The sequence below is a fragment of the Salvelinus alpinus genome, chromosome 11, assembly GCF_045679555.1.
Source record: "Salvelinus alpinus chromosome 11, SLU_Salpinus.1, whole genome shotgun sequence".
In the NCBI taxonomy this organism is placed as follows: domain Eukaryota; kingdom Metazoa; phylum Chordata; class Actinopteri; order Salmoniformes; family Salmonidae; genus Salvelinus; species Salvelinus alpinus.
This window is the reverse complement of record NC_092096.1, coordinates 59,704,025-59,725,652: the sequence shown is the minus strand read 5'-3', so window position 1 is coordinate 59,725,652 and position 21,628 is coordinate 59,704,025. Positions and strand designations below refer to the sequence as shown.

Below are 21,628 nucleotides of genomic sequence, written 5' to 3'. Positions count from 1 at the left end.
TTATGATCTGAACAGTTCCATCATGGGTCAGAATGTATTCTGTGGTCACAGTCAGCCAGCTAGTCAGTCACAGACGGTGTGTGTGTTTCCATGGCAGCTGGCCTTAACCTTTGATTTGCTGTGGCGGATGAGAGCTGAGAGCAGTCTGTTGGACTCTCCCATGACTCCTGCATGGTCCTTGGCCTCACACCACTCTACCAGACGCTCCACCAGCTTGGCATTGTTCCCCAGCTGGTCTGCCGCATCCGCTGGGGAGAAAACAACAGGTAACACTTTATTTTACATCCCCATTACCATTGGTAGCTCTCTGGTATATAAACTGAAATGACTGGTTTCTTGAAATGATTCGACCTAAAAATTGGTAACTTCTTGTTGAAATTATTTGGGTCAATTCTTGGTAACAATGAGTACTTTCTAGTATTTGTTATAATGAATCTCTGAACTCCAGGAAGGAAGAGATAAAAATGCCTATTGTAACGACATACAGGTATTAATGTCCTATCACCTTGAGTTGCCTGCTATTCTAACACCCTGTCAACATCTCACTGTGACACACCGGTCCATAGCGACTCAATCAAAGATGGACTCCATCGATCGCCATGTCACTTTGGATCCAACTGGACTGCACTTGGCCTTGTCCGGTCCTCCCCAACCACTATTTGATGAAGATTCAAACGTTTGGCAGAAAACTTATCGCATTCCTGGCTTTTTTTTTTTGACTGTACTTTCCTTTCAATGGCTTCCCGAGTGGCCAGGTGTCACTACAGATCCGGGTTCGATGTCTGGCTGTGTTGCAACCGGCCGCAACCGGGTGACCAACGCACAATTGGCCCAGCGTCTTCCGGGTTAGGGGAGGGTTTGGCCGGCTGGGATGTCCTTGTCCCATCGCGCTCCGCTGACACGGTCGCCAGTTGTACGGTGTTTCCACCGACAAATTTGTGCTGCTGGCTTCCGGGTTAAGCGAGCAGTGTGTCAAGAAGCAGTACGGCTTGGCAGGGCCGCGTTTCGGAGGACGCATGGCTCTCGAAAATACTCTACTGAATAAATAAAATCTTTGCACCTGGATTTGATACAGATCAATTTAAGGACAAAGAGTGAGGTATGGAAAGAATCAAGTTTAGAGCATCATTAGGAAAGCATTCTAGCCTCCATTTCAGAAAATGTTCCTTTAGATCTTTCTGCAGAGTTAATGGGTTGAAACATTCACACCTGTGACTGATTCTGGTCAATTTAAATAGAGCGCGAAGCACAGACCTCGGGGGCATCATTAGGAAGTTGTTTTACAGTGTATTAAAATGTGCTATAATTGTGACATATAGGTGTTATAAAGATGCTCTACCTTGTGTGTCGATGAGCATGCGTAACGTCCCCAGCAGTTTGAACTGGACAGGAGGCATCTCTGACGGGAGGAACTTCAACACCGTATCTGACACACCAGCTGACAGCATTTTAGCCTTGTTCACCACTTAGGGAAAGATTATAAATAAAAGATTAAACATGTTAAATAAATAAATCCAAACTATTCTCGCTTCAAACTATGCTCCCTCCTCAAAGACATGTGTAATCGGCTTTGTTTCCTTAGGTATGGACTGTACATGTCAATTAAGCTCTTAGCTGACAATGTTGTACACCATGACAATAAACGATAGACTAATTTAGTAACTATTGTATTCAACCAATATTAACCTAAGGCTCAAAGAAGGAACTTAAGTACAGGGAAGCACTTTTGACTAGAAGTTGTTTGTAGTTGCATTTGCCAAGACCTGCCCCCCACCCACAGATTACAAAGACGTCATATAGAACATTAACAGTATACTCAATCATGCATGGAGCGCCTTGGGCGTCTCACCAGGAATGGCCAGGTTGCGCAGGGCGCTGAGCGCGGCGTGCTGCACGGTGACGTTACCCTCCTCCACGTGGCGATCCAGCAGCTCCAGAAGCTTCTGAACGATGCCTGATTCCACCATGTGTATGCAGTTACCATCTGTGTGGGGGAGGTGAATAGTGATAACTCTGCCCACTATTTTCTAAACAACATTTTCCTGGCTTCAAGATTTCACAATCAGATGAAACGTGTGTTCTGAAACTCTGTGGTGTAAATGAGTAATGGTATGCAATGACTAATTGTCAGGCTTGGGACTTGTATTCAGCTCACTCTGAGGGAGTGTGTTTTCATTGGAGGGTGGGGGACTTAACTAGAGAAAAAAATCTGGAAGAAAGTGGGGGGACTTGCAAAAGTCGATTCCCTGTTCTACATGACAGAGAAGCGCGTTTGTTCTATATACAGTACATTTGGAAAGTATTCATACCTTCCCTTTTTCCACATTGTTACAGCCTTATTCTAAAATGGATTGAAGAAAAAAGATCCTCAATCTACAAACAATACCCCATAATGACAAAGCGAAAACAGGTTTTTAGAATTTTTATTAAAAATAAAAACAGAAATACCTTATTTACATAAGTATTCAGACCCTTTGCTATGAGACTTGAAATTGAGCTCAGGTGCATCCTGCTTCCATTGATCAACCTTGAGAGTTTTCTACAACTTGATTGGAGTCCACCTGTGGTAAATTCAATTGATTGGACATGATTTGGAAAGGCACACATCTGTCTATATAAAAGGTTCCACAGTTGACAGTGCATGTCAGGACAAAACCCAAGCCATGAGGTCGAAGGAATATTCCGTAGAGCTCCGAGACAGGATTGTGTCGAGGCACAGATCTGGGGAAGGGTACCTAAACATTTCTGCAGTATTGAAGGTCGCCAAGAACACAGTGGCCTCCATCACTCTTAAATGGAAGAAGTTTGGAACCACCAAGACTCTTCCTAGAGCTGGCCAAACTGAGCAATCGGGAGAAGGGCCTTGGTCAGGGAAGACCAAGAACCCGATGGTCACACTGACAGAGCTCCATAGTTCCTCTGTGGAGATGGGAGAACCTTCCAGAAGGACAACCATCTCTGCAGCACTCCACCAATCAGGCCTTAATGGTAGAGAGGCCAGACGGAAGCCACTCCTCAGTAAAAGGCACATGACAGCGCACTTGGAGTTTGCCAAATGGCACTTAAAGGACTGACCATGAAAAACAAGATTCTCTGGTCGGATGAAACCAAGATGGAACTATTTGACCTGAAGGCCAAGCGTCACATCTGGTGGAAACCTGGCACCATCCCTACGGTGAAGTATGGTGGACTTGAACCCGATCAAACATCTCTTGAGACCTGAAAATAGCTGTACAGCAACGCTCCCCATCCAACCTGACAGAGCTTCAGCGGATCTGCAGAGAAGAATGAAAAAAAACTCCCCCAATACAGGTGTGCCAAGCTTGTAACGTCATACCCAAGAAGACTCAAGGCTGTAATCGCTGCCAAAGGTGCTTCAACAAAGTACTGAGTAAAGGGTCTGAATACTTATGTAAATGTGATTGCATGTTTTTTGTATACATTTGCAAAATAATTCTAAAAACCTGTTTTTTGCTTTGTCATTATGGGGTATTAGAATAAGGCTGTAATTAGAATAAGAATAATTAGAATAAGGCTGTAACTTAAATTGTGGAAAATGCCAAGGGGTCTGAATACTTTCCAAATGCACTGTGATTATAGAATCTGAGTGTTATATATTAGTCATTCGTACTGGTCCCCTGTGGGAATCGAACACACAACCCTGGCGTTGCAAGCGCCATGCTGTACCAACTGGGCCACTGATCAGGGGTGCAAAGGTGAACGGCAAGGCACTGGAGCGACGAACTGCCCTTGCTGTCTCTGCCTGGCCGGCTCCCCTCTTTCCACCGGGATTCTCTGCATCTAACCCTTTTACGGGGGCTGAGTTACTGGCTTTCTAGTGCTCTTCCATGCTGTCCCTTGGAAGGGTGCGTCACTTGAGTGGGTTAAGTCACAAACGTGATGGTCAGAGACCATGGTCGTGTGGTGCCAGGACAACAACCTCTCCCTCAATGTGATCAAGACAAAGGAGATGATTGTGGACTACAGGAAAAGGAGGTTTGAGCACACCCCCATTCTCATCGACGGGGCTGTAGTGGAGCAGGTTGAGAGCTTCAAGTTCCTTGGTGTCCACATCAACAACAAACTATCATGATCCAAACACACCAAGACAGTCTTGAAGAGGGCACAACAAAACCTATTCCCCCTCAGGAGACTGAAAAGATTGGGCATGGGTCCTCAGATCCTCAGAATGTTCTACAGCTACGCCGTCGGGGGCATCCTGACTGGTTGCATCGCTGCCTGGTACGGCAACTGCTCGGCCTCCGACCGCAAGGCACTACAAAGGGTAGTGCATACGGCCCAGTACATCACTGGGGCCAAGCTTCCTGCCATCCAGCACCTCTATACCAGGCGGTGTCAGAGGAAGGCCCTAAAAATTGTCAAAGACTCCAGCCACCCTAGTCAGAAACTGTTCTCTCTGCTACCGCACAGCAAGCGATATTGCAGCTCCAAGTCAAGGTCTAAAAGGCTTCTAAACAGCTTCTACCCTATAGCCATAAGACTCCTGAACAGCTAATCAAAGGGCTACCCAGACTCCTTTTACGCTGCTGCTACTCTGTTCATTATCTATGCATAGTCACAACTCTATCTACATGTACATATTACCTCAACTAACCGGTGCCCCTGCACATTGACTCTGTACTGCTGCAGTTTAATTATTTGTTACTTTTATTTTCAATGTTTAACTTTTTTTTCTTAAAGCATTGTTGGTTAAGGGCTTGTAAGTAAGTGTTTTACTGTAAGGTCTACACCTGTTGTATTTGGCGCATGTGACAAATACAATTTGACTTGATCTTCCTGTCCGGTTTGCACCCCCTCAGGCTTGTGCGGGAGGAGATCTTTGTGGGCTATATTCACCCTCGTCTCAGGGTAGTAAGTTGGTGGTTTGTTGATATCCCTCTAGTGGTGTGGGGGCTGTGCTTTGGCAAAGTGGGTGGGGTTATATCCTCAGTGTCACCCGACCCACCCGTCTCCAGTATCTATGCTGCAATAGTGTATGTGCCGGGGGGCTGGGGTCTGTTATATCTGGTGTCCTGTGTGAATTTAAGTTCTCCCTCCCTCCCTCTCCCTTCCCGGAGGACCTGAGCCCTAGGATTATGCCTCAGGTAAGACTGGCTGTCCCCAGTCCACCTCGTCATGCTGCTGCTCCAGTTTCAATTGGTCTGCCTGTGGCTAGGGAATCCTGACCTGGTCACTGGACGTGCTACCCTGTCCTGGACCTGCTGTTTTCAACTCTCTCTACCACACTTGCTGTCTCAAACTCAATGCTTGGCTATGAAAAGCCAACTGACATTTACTCCTGGAGGTACTGACCTGTTGCACCCTCTACAACCACTGTGACTTTAATTATTTGACCCTACTGGTCATCTATGAAGACTTGAACATCATGAAGAACAATCTGGCCTTAAATGGCCATGTACATTTATAATCCCCACCCGGCACAGTCAGAAGAGGACTGGCCACCCCTCAGAGCCTGGTTCCTCTCTAGGTTCCTGCCTTTCTAGGGAGTTTTTCCCTTGCCACCGTGCTTCTACTATTGCATTGCTTGCTGTTTGAGATTTTAGGCTGGATTTCTGTATAGCACTTTGTGACATCTGCTGATGTAAAAAGGGCTTTATAAATACATTTGATTGATTGATCAACTGTTGTTCTGCTGCTTACTACTAGAGAGAGAAGTGTTTCTGTTCTACATGATATGTTTCCAGTTTGAGTGATGATGAGATTAGTCAATATCGAGGCAGGTCAAGGCAGTTTTATCCTGAATAACACATTTTGTTGGTTCCCTATCCCAGCAGGCAAAACTGGTTGAATTATTTCAGTTCAACATTGCAACGACGTCATTTCAACATAATGTAATTTCAACGACGTAATTTCAACATGGTAACGATGTCCTTTCAACATTACAATGACTTAATTTCAACCAGGTTTGCCCACGGAGCTGTTACTACGGACAACGTGTGCAGTAATCTCTTTACCGTTGCGGGCAAAGTTGGCGATGGCCAGTGCCCCTGCCAACTGCAGCTGGTGGTTGTGGGATGGTACCCAGGAAAGGACCCTCTCGAACACGCTGCCCTTGCCCGCTTCAAACAGCTTCTGCATGGACTCATCTGAAGGGAGAGAGATGTGGAGAGGCTGTCAACACAAAACATCTGCCCACTGCATCAGAGGGGAGAGAGATGTAAACACAAAACACCTGGCCACTACACCAGAGGGGAGAGAGATGTCAACACAAAACACCTGGCCACTGCATCAGAGGGGAGAGAGATGTCAACACAAAACACCTGGCCACTGCATCAGAGGGGAGAGAGATGTGGAGAGGCTGTCAACACAAAACACCTGGCCACTGCATCAGAGGGGAGAGATGTGAACACAAAACATCTGGCCACTGCATCAGAGGGGAGAGAGATGTAAACACAAAACATCTGGCCACTGCATCAGAGGGGAGAGAGATGTCAACACAAAACACCTGGCCACTGCATCAGAGGGGAGAGAGATGTCAACACAAAACACCTGGCCACTGCATCAGAGGGGAGAGAGATGTCAACACAAAACACCTGGCCACTGCATCAGAGGGGAGAGAGATGTCAACACAAAACACCTGGCCACTGCATCAGAGGGGAGAGAGATGTCAACACAAAACACCTGGCCACTGCATCAGAGGGGAGAGAGGCTGTCAACACAAAACACCTGGCCACTGCATCAGAGGGGAGAGAGATGTGGAGAGGCTGTCAACACAAAACACCTGGCCACTGCATCAGAGGGGAGAGATGTGAACACAAAACATCTGGCCACTGCATCAGAGGGGAGAGAGATGTCAACACAAAACACCTGGCCACTGCATCAGAAGGGAGAGAGATGTGGAGAGGCTGTCAACACAAAACACCTGGCCACTGCATCAGAGGGGAGAGATGTGAACACAAAACATCTGGCCACTGCATCAGAGGGGAGAGAGATGTCAACACAAAACACCTGGCCACTGCATCAGAAGGGAGAGAGATGTGGAGAGGCTGTCAACACAAAACACCTGGCCACTGCATCAGAGGGGAGAGAGATGTAAACACAAAACATCTGGCCACTGCATCAGAGGGGAGAGAGATGTCAACACAAAACACCTGGCCACTGCATCAGAGGGGAGAGAGATGTCAACACAAAACACCTGGCCACTGCATCAGAGAGGAGAGATGTCAACACAAAACATCTGGCCACTGCATCAGAGGGGAGAGAGATGTCAACACAAAACACCTGGCCACTGCATCAGAGGGGAGAGAGATGTCAACACAAAACACCTGGCCACTGCATCAGAAGGGAGAGATGTGGAGAGGCTGTCAACACAAAACACCTGGCCACTGCATCAGAGGGGAGAGAGATGTCAACACAAAACACCTGGCCACTGCATCAGAGGGGAGAGATGTCAACACAAAACATCTGGCCACTGCATCAGAGGGGAGAGAGATGTCAACACAAAACACCTGGCCACTGCATCAGAGGGGAGAGAGATGTCAACACAAAACACCTGGCCACTGCATCAGAAGGGAGAGAGATGTGGAGAGGCTGTCAACACAAAACACCTGGCCACTGCATCAGAGGGGAGAGATGTGAACACAAAACATCTGGCCACTGCATCAGAGGGGAGAGAGATGTCAACACAAAACACCTGGCCACTGCATCAGAAGGGAGAGAGATGTGGAGAGGCTGTCAACACAAAACACCTGGCCACTGCATCAGAGGGGAGAGATGTGAACACAAAACATCTGGCCACTGCATCAGAGGGGAGAGAGATGTCAACACAAAACACCTGGCCACTACACCAGAGGGGAGAGAGATGTCAACACAAAACACCTGGCCACTGCATCAGAGGGGAGAGAGATGTCAACACAAAACACCTGGCCACTGCATCAGAGGGGAGAGAGATGTCAACACAAAACACCTGGCCACTGCATCAGAGGGGAGAGAGATGTCAACACAAAACACCTGGCCACTGCATCAGAGGGGAGAGAGATGTCAACACAAAACACCTGGCCACTGCATCAGAAGGGAGAGAGATGTGGAGAGGCTGTCAACACAAAACACCTGGCCACTGCATCAGAGGGGAGAGATGTGAACACAAAACATCTGGCCACTGCATCAGAGGGGAGAGAGATGTCAACACAAAACACCTGGCCACTGCATCAGAAGGGAGAGAGATGTGGAGAGGCTGTCAACACAAAACACCTGGCCACTGCATCAGAGGGGAGAGAGATGTAAACACAAAACATCTGGCCACTGCATCAGAGGGGAGAGAGATGTCAACACAAAACACCTGGCCACTGCATCAGAGGGGAGAGAGATGTCAACACAAAACACCTGGCCACTACACCAGAGGGGAGAGAGATGTCAACACAAAACACCTGGCCACTGCATCAGAGGGGAGAGAGATGTCAACACAAAACACCTGGCCACTGCATCAGAGGGGAGAGAGATGTCAACACAAAACACCTGGCCACTGCATCAGAGGGGAGAGAGATGTCAACACAAAACACCTGGCCACTGCATCAGAGGGGAGAGAGATGTCAACACAAAACACCTGGCCACTGCATCAGAGGGGAGAGAGATGTCAACACAAAACACCTGGCCACTGCATCAGAGGGGAGAGAGATGTCAACACAAAACACCTGGCCACTGCATCAGAAGGGAGAGAGATGTGGAGAGGCTGTCAACACAAAACACCTGGCCACTGCATCAGAGGGGAGAGATGTGAACACAAAACATCTGGCCACTGCATCAGAGGGGAGAGAGATGTCAACACAAAACACCTGGCCACTGCATCAGAGGGGAGAGATGTGAACACAAAACATCTGGCCACTGCATCAGAGGGGAGAGAGATGTCAACACAAAACACCTGGCCACTGCATCAGAAGGGAGAGAGATGTGGAGAGGCTGTCAACACAAAACACCTGGCCACTGCATCAGAGGGGAGAGAGATGTAAACACAAAACACCTGGCCACTGCATCAGAGGGGAGAGAGATGTCAACACAAAACACCTGGCCACTGCATCAGAGGGGAGAGAGATGTCAACACAAAACACCTGGCCACTGCATCAGAAGGGAGAGAGATGTGGAGAGGCTGTCAACACAAAACACCTGGCCACTGCATCAGAGGGGAGAGAGATGTCAACACAAAACACCTGGCCACTGCATCAGAGGGGAGAGAGATGTCAACACAAAACACCTGGCCACTGCATCAGAGGGGAGAGAGATGTCAACACAAAACACCTGGCCACTGCATCAGAAGGGAGAGAGATGTGGAGAGGCTGTCAACACAAAACACCTGGCCACTGCATCAGAGGGGAGAGATGTGAACACAAAACATCTGGCCACTGCATCAGAGGGGAGAGAGATGTCAACACAAAACACCTGGCCACTGCATCAGAGGGGAGAGATGTGAACACAAAACATCTGGCCACTGCATCAGAGGGGAGAGAGATGTCAACACAAAACACCTGGCCACTGCATCAGAAGGGAGAGAGATGTGGAGAGGCTGTCAACACAAAACACCTGGCCACTGCATCAGAGGGGAGAGAGATGTAAACACAAAACACCTGGCCACTGCATCAGAGGGGAGAGAGATGTCAACACAAAACACCTGGCCACTGCATCAGAGGGGAGAGAGATGTCAACACAAAACACCTGGCCACTGCATCAGAAGGGAGAGAGATGTGGAGAGGCTGTCAACACAAAACACCTGGCCACTGCATCAGAGGGGAGAGAGATGTCAACACAAAACACCTGGCCACTGCATCAGAGGGGAGAGAGATGTCAACACAAAACACCTGGCCACTGCATCAGAGGGGAGAGAGATGTCAACACAAAACACCTGGCCACTGCATCAGAGGGGAGAGAGATGTCAACACAAAACACCTGGCCACTGCATCAGAGGGGAGAGAGGCTGTCAACACAAAACACCTGGCCACTGCATCAGAAGGGAGAGAGATGTGGAGAGGCTGTCAACACAAAACACCTGGCCACTGCATCAGAGGGGAGAGATGTGAACACAAAACATCTGGCCACTGCATCAGAGGGGAGAGAGATGTCAACACAAAACACCTGGCCACTGCATCAGAGGGGAGAGAGATGTCAACACAAAACACCTGGCCACTGCATCAGAAGGGAGAGAGATGTGGAGAGGCTGTCAACACAAAACACCTGGCCACTGCATCAGAGGGGAGAGAGATGTCAACACAAAACACCTGGCCACTGCATCAGAGAGGAGAGATGTCAACACAAAACATCTGGCCACTGCATCAGAGGGGAGAGAGATGTCAACACAAAACACCTGGCCACTGCATCAGAGGGGAGAGAGATGTCAACACAAAGCACCTGGCCACTGCATCAGAAGGGAGAGATGTGGAGAGGCTGTCAACACAAAACACCTGGCCACTGCATCAGAGGGGAGAGAGATGTCAACACAAAACACCTGGCCACTGCATCAGAGGGGAGAGATGTCAACACAAAACATCTGGCCACTGCATCAGAGGGGAGAGAGATGTCAACACAAAACACCTGGCCACTGCATCAGAGGGGAGAGAGATGTCAACACAAAACACCTGGCCACTGCATCAGAAGGGAGAGAGATGTGGAGAGGCTGTCAACACAAAACACCTGGCCACTGCATCAGAGGGGAGAGATGTGAACACAAAACATCTGGCCACTGCATCAGAGGGGAGAGAGATGTCAACACAAAACACCTGGCCACTACACCAGAGGGGAGAGAGATGTCAACACAAAACACCTGGCCACTGCATCAGAGGGGAGAGAGATGTCAACACAAAACACCTGGCCACTGCATCAGAGGGGAGAGAGATGTCAACACAAAACACCTGGCCACTGCATCAGAGGGGAGAGAGATGTCAACACAAAACACCTGGCCACTGCATCAGAGGGGAGAGAGATGTCAACACAAAACACCTGGCCACTGCATCAGAAGGGAGAGAGATGTGGAGAGGCTGTCAACACAAAACACCTGGCCACTGCATCAGAGGGGAGAGAGATGTAAACACAAAACATCTGGCCACTGCATCAGAGGGGAGAGAGATGTCAACACAAAACACCTGGCCACTGCATCAGAGGGGAGAGAGATGTCAACACAAAACACCTGGCCACTACACCAGAGGGGAGAGAGATGTCAACACAAAACACCTGGCCACTGCATCAGAGGGGAGAGAGATGTCAACACAAAACACCTGGCCACTGCATCAGAGGGGAGAGAGATGTCAACACAAAACACCTGGCCACTGCATCAGAGGGGAGAGAGATGTCAACACAAAACACCTGGCCACTGCATCAGAGGGGAGAGAGATGTCAACACAAAACACCTGGCCACTGCATCAGAGGGGAGAGATGTGGAGAGGCTGTCAACACAAAACACCTGGCCACTGCATCAGAGGGGAGAGATGTGAACACAAAACATCTGGCCACTGCATCAGAGGGGAGAGAGATGTCAACACAAAACACCTGGCCACTGCATCAGAGGGGAGAGATGTGAACACAAAACATCTGGCCACTGCATCAGAGGGGAGAGAGATGTCAACACAAAACACCTGGCCACTGCATCAGAAGGGAGAGAGATGTGGAGAGGCTGTCAACACAAAACACCTGGCCACTGCATCAGAGGGGAGAGAGATGTAAACACAAAACATCTGGCCACTGCATCAGAGGGGAGAGAGATGTCAACACAAAACACCTGGCCACTGCATCAGAGGGGAGAGAGATGTCAACACAAAACACCTGGCCACTGCATCAGAAGGGAGAGAGATGTGGAGAGGCTGTCAACACAAAACACCTGGCCACTGCATCAGAGGGGAGAGAGATGTCAACACAAAACACCTGGCCACTGCATCAGAGGGGAAGAGATGTCAACACAAAACATCTGGCCACTGCATCAGAGGGGAGAGAGATGTCAACACAAAACACCTGGCCACTGCATCAGAGGGGAGAGAGATGTCAACACAAAACACCTGGCCACTGCATCAGAAGGGAGAGAGATGTGGAGAGGCTGTCAACACAAAACACCTGGCCACTGCATCAGAGGGGAGAGATGTGAACACAAAACATCTGGCCACTGCATCAGAGGGGAGAGAGATGTCAACACAAAACACCTGGCCACTGCATCAGAAGGGAGAGAGATGTGGAGAGGCTGTCAACACAAAACACCTGGCCACTGCATCAGAGGGGAGAGAGATGTAAACACAAAACATCTGGCCACTGCATCAGAGGGGAGAGAGATGTCAACACAAAACACCTGGCCACTGCATCAGAGGGGAGAGAGATGTGGAGAGGCTGTCAACACAAAACACCTGGCCACTGCATCAGAGGGGAGAGATGTGAACACAAAACACCTGGCCACTGCATCAGAGGGGAGAGATGTCAACACAAAACACCTGGCCACTGCATCAGAAGGGAGAGAGATGTGGAGAGGCTGTCAACACAAAACACCTGGCCACTGCATCAGAGGGGAGAGAGATGTAAACACAAAACATCTGGCCACTGCATCAGAGGGGAGAGAGATGTCAACACAAAACACCTGGCCACTGCATCAGAGGGGAGAGAGATGTCAACACAAAACACCTGGCCACTACACCAGAGGGGAGAGAGATGTCAACACAAAACACCTGGCCACTGCATCAGAGGGGAGAGAGATGTCAACACAAAACACCTGGCCACTGCATCAGAGGGGAGAGAGATGTCAACACAAAACACCTGGCCACTGCATCAGAGGGGAGAGAGATGTCAACACAAAACACCTGGCCACTGCATCAGAGGGGAGAGAGATGTCAACACAAAACACCTGGCCACTGCATCAGAAGGGAGAGAGATGTGGAGAGGCTGTCAACACAAAACACCTGGCCACTGCATCAGAGGGGAGAGATGTGAACACAAAACATCTGGCCACTGCATCAGAGGGGAGAGAGATGTCAACACAAAACACCTGGCCACTGCATCAGAGGGGAGAGATGTGAACACAAAACATCTGGCCACTGCATCAGAGGGGAGAGAGATGTCAACACAAAACACCTGGCCACTGCATCAGAAGGGAGAGAGATGTGGAGAGGCTGTCAACACAAAACACCTGGCCACTGCATCAGAGGGGAGAGAGATGTAAACACAAAACATCTGGCCACTGCATCAGAGGGGAGAGAGATGTCAACACAAAACACCTGGCCACTGCATCAGAGGGGAGCGAGCTGTCAACACAAAACACCTGGCCACTGCATCAGAAGGGAGAGAGATGTGGAGAGGCTGTCAACACAAAACACCTGGCCACTGCATCAGAGGGGAGAGAGATGTCAACACAAAACACCTGGCCACTGCATCAGAGGGGAGAGATGTCAACACAAAACATCTGGCCACTGCATCAGAGGGGAGAGAGATGTCAACACAAAACACCTGGCCACTGCATCAGAGGGGAGAGAGATGTCAACACAAAACACCTGGCCACTGCATCAGAAGGGAGAGAGATGTGGAGAGGCTGTCAACACAAAACACCTGGCCACTGCATCAGAGGGGAGAGATGTGAACACAAAACATCTGGCCACTGCATCAGAGGGGAGAGAGATGTCAACACAAAACACCTGGCCACTGCATCAGAAGGGAGAGAGATGTGGAGAGGCTGTCAACACAAAACACCTGGCCACTGCATCAGAGGGGAGAGAGATGTAAACACAAAACATCTGGCCACTGCATCAGAGGGGAGAGAGATGTCAACACAAAACACCTGGCCACTGCATCAGAGGGGAGAGAGATGTCAACACAAAACACCTGGCCACTGCATCAGAAGGGAGAGAGATGTGGAGAGGCTGTCAACACAAAACACCTGGCCACTGCATCAGAGGGGAGAGAGATGTCAACACAAAACACCTGGCCACTGCATCAGAGGGGAGAGATGTCAACACAAAACACCTGGCCACTGCATCAGAGGGGAGAGAGATGTCAACACAAAACACCTGGCCACTGCATCAGAGGGGAGAGATGTCAACACAAAACACCTGGCCACTGCATCAGAGGGGAGAGAGATGTCAACACAAAACACCTGGCCACTGCATCAGAAGGGAGAGAGATGTGGAGAGGCTGTCAACACAAAACACCTGGCCACTGCATCAGAGGGGAGAGAGATGTCAACACAAAACACCTGGCCACTGCATCAGAAGGGAGAGAGATGTGGAGAGGCTGTCAACACAAAACACCTGGCCACTGCATCAGAGGGGAGAGAGATGTCAACACAAAACACCTGGCCACTGCATCAGAGGGGAGAGATGTGAACACAAAACATCTGGCCACTGCATCAGAGGGGAGAGAGATGTCAACACAAAACACCTGGCCACTGCATCAGAAGGGAGAGAGATGTCAACACAAAACACCTGGCCACTGCATCAGAAGGGAGAGAGATGTCAACACAAAACACCTGGCCACTGCATCAGAGGGGAGAGAGATGTCAACACAAAACACCTGGCCACTGCATCAGAAGGGAGAGAGATGTGGAGAGGCTGTCAACACAAAACACCTGGCCACTGCATCAGAGGGGAGAGAGATGTCAACACAAAACACCTGGCCACTGCATCAGAAGGGAGAGAGATGTGGAGAGGCTGTCAACACAAAACACCTGGCCACTGCATCAGAGGGGAGAGAGATGTCAACACAAAACACCTGGCCACTGCATCAGAGGGGAGAGATGTGAACACAAAACATCTGGCCACTGCATCAGAGGGGAGAGAGATGTCAACACAAAACACCTGGCCACTGCATCAGAAGGGAGAGAGATGTCAACACAAAACACCTGGCCACTGCATCAGAGGGGAGAGAGATGTCAACACAAAACACCTGGCCACTGCATCAGAAGGGAGAGAGATGTGGAGAGGCTGTCAACACAAAACACCTGGCCACTGCATCAGAGGGGAGAGAGATGTAAACACAAAACACCTGGCCACTGCATCAGAGGGGAGAGAGATGTCAACACAAAACACCTGGCCACTGCATCAGAGGGGAGAGAGATGTCAACACAAAACACCTGGCCACTGCATCAGAGGGGAGAGATGTCAACACAAAACATCTGGCCACTGCATCAGAGGGGAGAGAGGCCATCAAAATGACACAGCAGTTGTTTACAAAAAAAAAAAAAAAAGACAGACCACACAAATAAGCACACGTGTTTTTGGAAGATAATGTTACAGGATAAATGTCCTACTTCTTGGCTTCAGTATAACAAAGTGGTGAGGGAATGTAAAAGAATGTAAAGTCAGCAAATAAAGAAACGTCCCTTTTTCAGGACCCTGTCTTTTCAAGATCATTTGTAAAAATCTAAATAACTTCAGACCTTCATTGTAAAGGATTCAAACACCGTTTCCCATGCTTGTTCAATGAACCATAAACAATAAATTGCCATGTCCGTACTCGCAGTGGCAGACCACGTGTAACAACACCTGCACAGGATCGGTACATCCGGACATCACACCTGCGGGACAGGTACAGGATGGCAACAACAACTGCCGAGTTACACCAGGAACGCACAATCCCTCCGTCAGTGCTCAGACTGTTCACAATAGGCTGAGAGCGGCCGGACTGAGGGCTTGTAGGCCTGTCATAAGGCAGGTCCTCACCAGACATCACCCCACCGTCGCTGGACCAGACAGGACTGGCAAAAAGTGCTCTTCACTGACGAGTCACGGTTTTGTTTCAGCAGGGGTGATGGTCGGATTCGCATTTATCATCGAAGGAATGAGCGTTACACCGAGGCCTGTACTCTGGAGCGGGATCGATTTGGAGGTGGAGGGTCTGTCATGGTCTGGGGCGGTGTGTCACAGCATCGTCGGACTGAATCTCAACGCTGTGTGTTACAGGGAAGACATCCTCCTCCCTCATGTGGTACCCTTCCTGCAGGCTCATCCTGACATGACCCTCCAGCATGACAATGCCACCAGCCATACTGCTCGTTCTGCGTGTCATTTCTGCAAGACAGGAATGTCAATGTTCTGCCATGGCCAGCGAAGAGCCCGGATCTCAATCCCATTTAGCACGTCTGGGATTTATTGGATCGGCGAGTGAGGGATAGGGCCATTCCCCCCAGAAATGTCCGGGAACTTGCAGGTGCCTTGGTGGAAGAGTGGGGTAACATCTCACAGCAAGAACTGGCAAATCTGGTGCATTCCATGAGGAGGAGATGCACTGCAGTACTTAATGCAGCTGGTGGCCACACCAGATAGACTGTTACTTTTGATTTTGACACCCCTTTGTTCAGGGACACATTATTCCATTTCTGTTAGTCACATGTATGTGGAACTTGTCCAGTTTATGTCTCAGTTGTTGAATCTTATGTTCATACAAATACTTACACATGTTAAGTTTGCTGAAAATAAACTCAGTTGACTGAGTCTATATATATTTTTGTTGAGTTTATATGTTGGGGTCAATGAAGGGTGAAAAGGGACTTGGTGTATGTTTATAAAGCATACCCACCCGTCTCCGTCTAATAAAGCATCTCCTGAGGAGCAGCAGGAGAAATCCGCTCAAAATAGCTCTGTATGCTGTGCGTGTAGAATAGTAGTGTTGGATAATTAAGATAAACGATGACTAACGGAAATACACAGAGGCCAATTTAAATTACACAAAATTATGCAATTGAACCTATAGACGGATAAGCATGACGGTCAAATCTATTTCCATCGATTGGCATTTCCATCAATTAATAAAAAGCATTATTTTGCAATGTATTTTTCTTTCTCCCGGTCATTTTTATTTAAAAATCAGCTTTTCATATTATTTTTGGGCCAAAAGCCGGCAATTGCTGGCTAACGGAAATCGCTGTGTGTGTGTAGTACCTCCCAGAAGCAGCAGCACCATCAGATCGGAGGCAGTCTTGAGCTGGGCCACATCCTCATCCCTCTCCCCATCCACGGTGTGAGTCACCACATCTAACAGACACTCCACCAGGCCCGCCTCCACCAACTGCAACTTGATCACATCTGAGAGAGAGACAGTTATACAAAATTAGAAATTACAGTTAATCCACCGCCGGGAAATGCTATCAACAACTTATGATACACACACACGCACACACACACGCCAGCTCTCCCAGACACACCCCACGTTTGTTCTTTTAGGCTATACACCCCAATCATTGTCCATTTCTGTCCGTCAAAAGTACTTAAGTCAACAATTTTTCAGACTGTGTGCATTTTTTGTCGGACAATCATTAACCGTTGTCATTCATCCGGCAATAACTGTTGGAGCTAGAAACACAAGCATTTCACTACACCCGCAATAATATCTGCACGTGACCAACAAAATTTGATTTGAAATGACTCGGATTGAAAAAGTATTGGCTGCAGCTAAAATTCTCAGACACAAAATCCCAGTGTTCTAACAGCCTCATCTTTATCAGGATGTATATCTTGATGCTTTTTTTGTGTACCCAATTCCTACTTGCGTGTCAGAGTTTAAAAAAATAAAAATAAAATAATAATAAAGTCCACTGTCCAGACATGGATAATGATGGTTCAGTATACACCCAGTGTACAAAACATTAAGAACACCTGCTCTTTCAATGACAGACTGACCAGATGAAAGCTATGATCACTTATGTCACTTGCTAAACCCACTTCAACACACTAGATGAAGGGGAAGAGACAGGTTAAAGAAGGATTTTTAAGCCTTGAGACAATTGAGACATGGATTGTGTATGTGTGCGCAATTCATAGGGTGGATGGGCAAGTCAAAAGATTTAAGTGCCTTTGAATGGGGTATAGTAGTAGGTGCCAGGCACCCCGGTTTGTGTCAAGAACTGCAACGGTGCTGGGGTTTTCACACTCAACATTTTCCCGTGTGTACCAAGAATGGTCAACCAGCCAAAATACATTCCACCATTTACATTTTTTTTTTTTTTTACATGTTAGTCATGTGGGTGACTGTAGAACAATTGCTATGCCCTTGGGGTAATGACTGACACCAATTTACTTGTGTAGTCAAAATGAGTCACTCTGGCAGAGAACTGATTAGAGGAACGCTTAATGTAGTAAGTGGAGACAGAGGGGTGGAGTTAGACTGAGAAACAAATATAAAAGGAAAAGACGACATTTGGTTGGAAGAGTCTGCAGCTGAACTTCATTGATGGACTTCCATGTGATTTGCTGAATGAATGCGGTCCACTAGAACATGGCTATGAACTGGAAATCCTGTCTCACTTTTGTTGTTTCATTTCTGCTCTTCAAGTTATTCCACTTAAGTAAGTCTAACAATTCAGTTATCATCTTCAATTAATATAATCTTACCAGTAATATAGACAGAGTGATTATAAAAAAAATGTGTTACTAAATATGCAGATGAGAACATCAAGTTTTATGTGGTCAATTACTTGCAAGGTCAAAGGTTTGTTTGAAAATAACAAAAGTGGTTTCGAGACACATTCAATACAGTAATGAATTGGCCATTTTGGATAAGAATGTTTGGACATAGCCCTATATCCAAACTCTGTCCTATTTGTCCATTTTTAAAGGTACTGGATGCAAGTTTGTGCCATTTTTGCTAATCTAACCATCTAAAACGTAAAAGTACAGCACACAGTATGGTTGTACTGTACAAAACTCAAGACTATTTCTAAAACTCCAAAAGTAAGAAATGGAACTGCACACTTCCTGAACCACCTCCAAAATCTGGAGTGGCAGGTACCCACCCTACTGGTTAAGAGTGTTGGGACAGTAACTGAAAGGTCACTGGTTCGAATCCCCAAGCCGCCTTGGTGAAAAATCTGCCGATGTACCCTTGAGCAAGGCACTTAACCTTAATTTCTCCTTTAAGTCACTCTGGATAAGAGCGTCTGCTAAATGACTAAAATGTCAATCTTTCACAGAACAGCTTTGGCTCAGTGGATAATGCCTTTTATGAGACTGAGGTTCTATAAAACCTCTATTTTTCTGTCTTCGTAGCGGAGTTTGAGACCACTGTTCCCAGTGAGACGCAGCTTGCCATCCTGGGGCAACATATAGTCCTAGACTGCAGCTTCCCTGTGGACAAACAATGGGATCGAACACGTAGCCAGATTGAATGGAAGTTAGACAAGGAGGTGGTCCACAGTTTCTACTATGGTCAGGACCACCTGAACGACCAGAGCAGTCGCTATGTCAACAGAACCAGCCTGTACCACTCTGATATACAGAAGGGGAACGCTTCTCTCAGGCTGGAACGTGCCACCCTGGGAGATGAGGGAAACTATACCTGCACTGTGCACACAGAAATGGGCCCAAAGAGGACATCTGTATCCCTTAAATTAGCAGGTAACACCCACATCTATATTCCTGCTTTTTGGAACAAGTAATAAAGTATTTATTCCTAACTTGTAATTTGCTGAGAAACAATCAAGCACCTTGCATAAGTTATATACATGTATGTATGACTCATGATTTTGCACTCTTTACAAACATGTTATTCAGTGGAACATTTAGTTGATTTAACAGCCATGTCTCCAATGAAGTCCATTGGGGTTGTTATACAGTCATGCTTCCCTTCATATTCTTAGCAAGCTCACAGTTAGTCATGATACTACTTTAACATCCAATTCTATCATTGTTCTGTATAGCGTTCTACTCTGAGCCTCGCCTGAAGTTCACAACATCTGCCTGTGGTGTGGAGCTACTCTTGACCATCGAGGGGTACCCCCGACCCTCAGTGCAGTGGCTGACTGTCAGTGGCGAGGACGTCACTGACGACACAGTCACACACCTCTCCCAGGACACACAGGGCCTATACACTGTTTCGAGCACAGTATCCCTGCAAGGAGCGGTCAATAAGACCCTGACTTTTGTCTTAAAGGACGAGGACCTGGGACAGGAGATCAGGAGAAACATTACACTTCTCTCAGGTAACTTAAAAAGGAAATATATTTATACAGCAGTGCATTTGTTGTGTAGTGAAAATGAAAAGGTAGGTTGTAGGTAGTTTATATATTAAGTGAAACAGGAAGAAAGAGAGGCAGGCCTTCGTAGATAATGTGTTGCAAAGCGAATCTGACTGTCTTTTCACTTTTTTTTTTTTTTTTTTTAAATAACAGGAAATAGTGTTGACGTGTCACCTGGGGTTCACCAAGAGAGATGGTGGTTTGTTATTACTATCCTGGCTGTGATGCTGAAATACTTTTTGTGTAACTAAGGGGGGTTGGTCTTGGTAACCATTTGTTGTTTTGCTTCTTGGACTAATTTGTAATGATGCACAATGCCACTAAGAAAATGTAATAAACTGTACAGAATGCATCTGTAAATAATTAAGTTTGCTATGCTGCATTTCCAATTATTATGTAGGTCTATGTACTGTATATTACAGGCATATGTCCTAACATCGGTTATAATATATATGAATTCATTAATGTTGCCTCAATCTCTGGCCTCACCCTACATGACACAGAAATGAAGTGTTACTTACATTGGACAGATGACAAAACAAGGGTTCATTATAACGGAGCCCGCATACAGAAGTTGTTAGAGCCGGTTATCCATATTGCATTGAAAACCAAAAACATACAGAGCACCATGTATACCAAACATTAGGAACACCTTCCTAATATTGAGTTGCACACTACATAGATGCTGGCCCATGTTGAATCCAATGAATCCCCCAGATGTGTCAAGTTGGCTGCATGTCCTTTAGGTGGTGACACACACAGGAAACGGTTGAGCGTAAATAACATTTTAAAAAGCAGCGTTGCAGTTCTTGACAAAAACCGGTGTGCCTGGCACCTACTACCATGCCCTGTTCAATGGCACTTACATTTTTTCTTGCCCATTCACCCTCTGAATGGCACACATACACAGTCCATGTCTCAAGGCTTAAAAATCCCTCTTTAACCTGTCTCCCATTCATCTACACTATTTGAAGTGGATTTAACAAGTGACATCAATAACGGATTATAGCTTTCACCTGGGTTCACCTGGTCAGTCAATGTCGTGGAAAGAGCAGGTATCCTTAATGTTTTGTATACTCAGCGTAAAAAGTTTTAGAACACCTACTCATTCAAGGGTTTCTTTATTTGTACTATTTTCTACAGTGTTGAATAATAGACATAAAAACTATTAAATAACATGGAATCAAAAAGTGTTAAAATATTTTGATTTGTTTATTTGAGATTCTTCAAATAGCCACCCTTTGCCTTGACAGCTTTGCACACTCGGCATTCTCTCAACCAGTTTCACCTGGAATGCTTTCCCAACAATCTTGAAGGAGTTCCCACAAACTGAGCACTTGTTGGCTGCTTTTCCTTCACTCTGCGGTCCAACTCATCCCAAACCATCTCAATTTGGATGAGGTCAGGGGATTTGGAGGCCAAGTCATCTGATGCAGCACCCCATCACTACTTGGTCAAATAGCCCTTACATAGCCTGGAGGTGTGTTGGGTCATTGTCCTGTTGAAAAACAAATGATAGTCCCACTAAGCGCAAACCAGATGGGATGGCGTATCGCTGCAGAATGCTGTGGTAGCCATGCCGGTTAAGTGTGCCTTGACTTCTAAATTAATTAATTAGTGTTTCACCAGAAAAGCACCCCCACACCACCTCCTCCACGCTTTACGGTGGGAAATACACATGCAGAGATCCGTTCTCAGACACAGCGGTTG

At 47.3% G+C, this 21,628-nt stretch overlaps 2 protein-coding genes across 5 annotated transcripts in view; one reads left to right on the top strand and one right to left on the bottom strand.

Moving 5' to 3' along the window:
• Positions 1–21,628, bottom strand: part of LOC139534934 (rap1 GTPase-GDP dissociation stimulator 1-like) — a 50,961-nt gene that overhangs the window by 3,249 nt on the left and 26,084 nt on the right. For all 4 annotated transcript variants that reach the window (XM_071334472.1, XM_071334474.1, XM_071334475.1 and 1 more), the window contains 5 exons: positions 16,848–16,991; positions 5,976–6,107; positions 1,850–1,984; positions 1,340–1,465; positions 109–248 (listed from right to left, as the gene is read on the bottom strand). In XM_071334472.1, the coding sequence (XP_071190573.1) occupies positions 109–248; positions 1,340–1,465; positions 1,850–1,984; positions 5,976–6,107; positions 16,848–16,991 (677 nt within the window). The remainder of the gene's footprint in view (positions 1–108; positions 249–1,339; positions 1,466–1,849; positions 1,985–5,975; positions 6,108–16,847; positions 16,992–21,628) is intronic.
• LOC139534948 (CD276 antigen-like) lies at positions 18,101–20,286 on the top strand. The gene is made up of 4 exons (XM_071334505.1): positions 18,101–18,250; positions 18,951–19,298; positions 19,601–19,882; positions 20,072–20,286. The coding sequence occupies exons 1-4, from the start codon at positions 18,181–18,183 to the stop codon at positions 20,167–20,169; spliced, it is 798 nt and encodes a 265-aa protein (XP_071190606.1). The 5' UTR covers positions 18,101–18,180; the 3' UTR covers positions 20,170–20,286.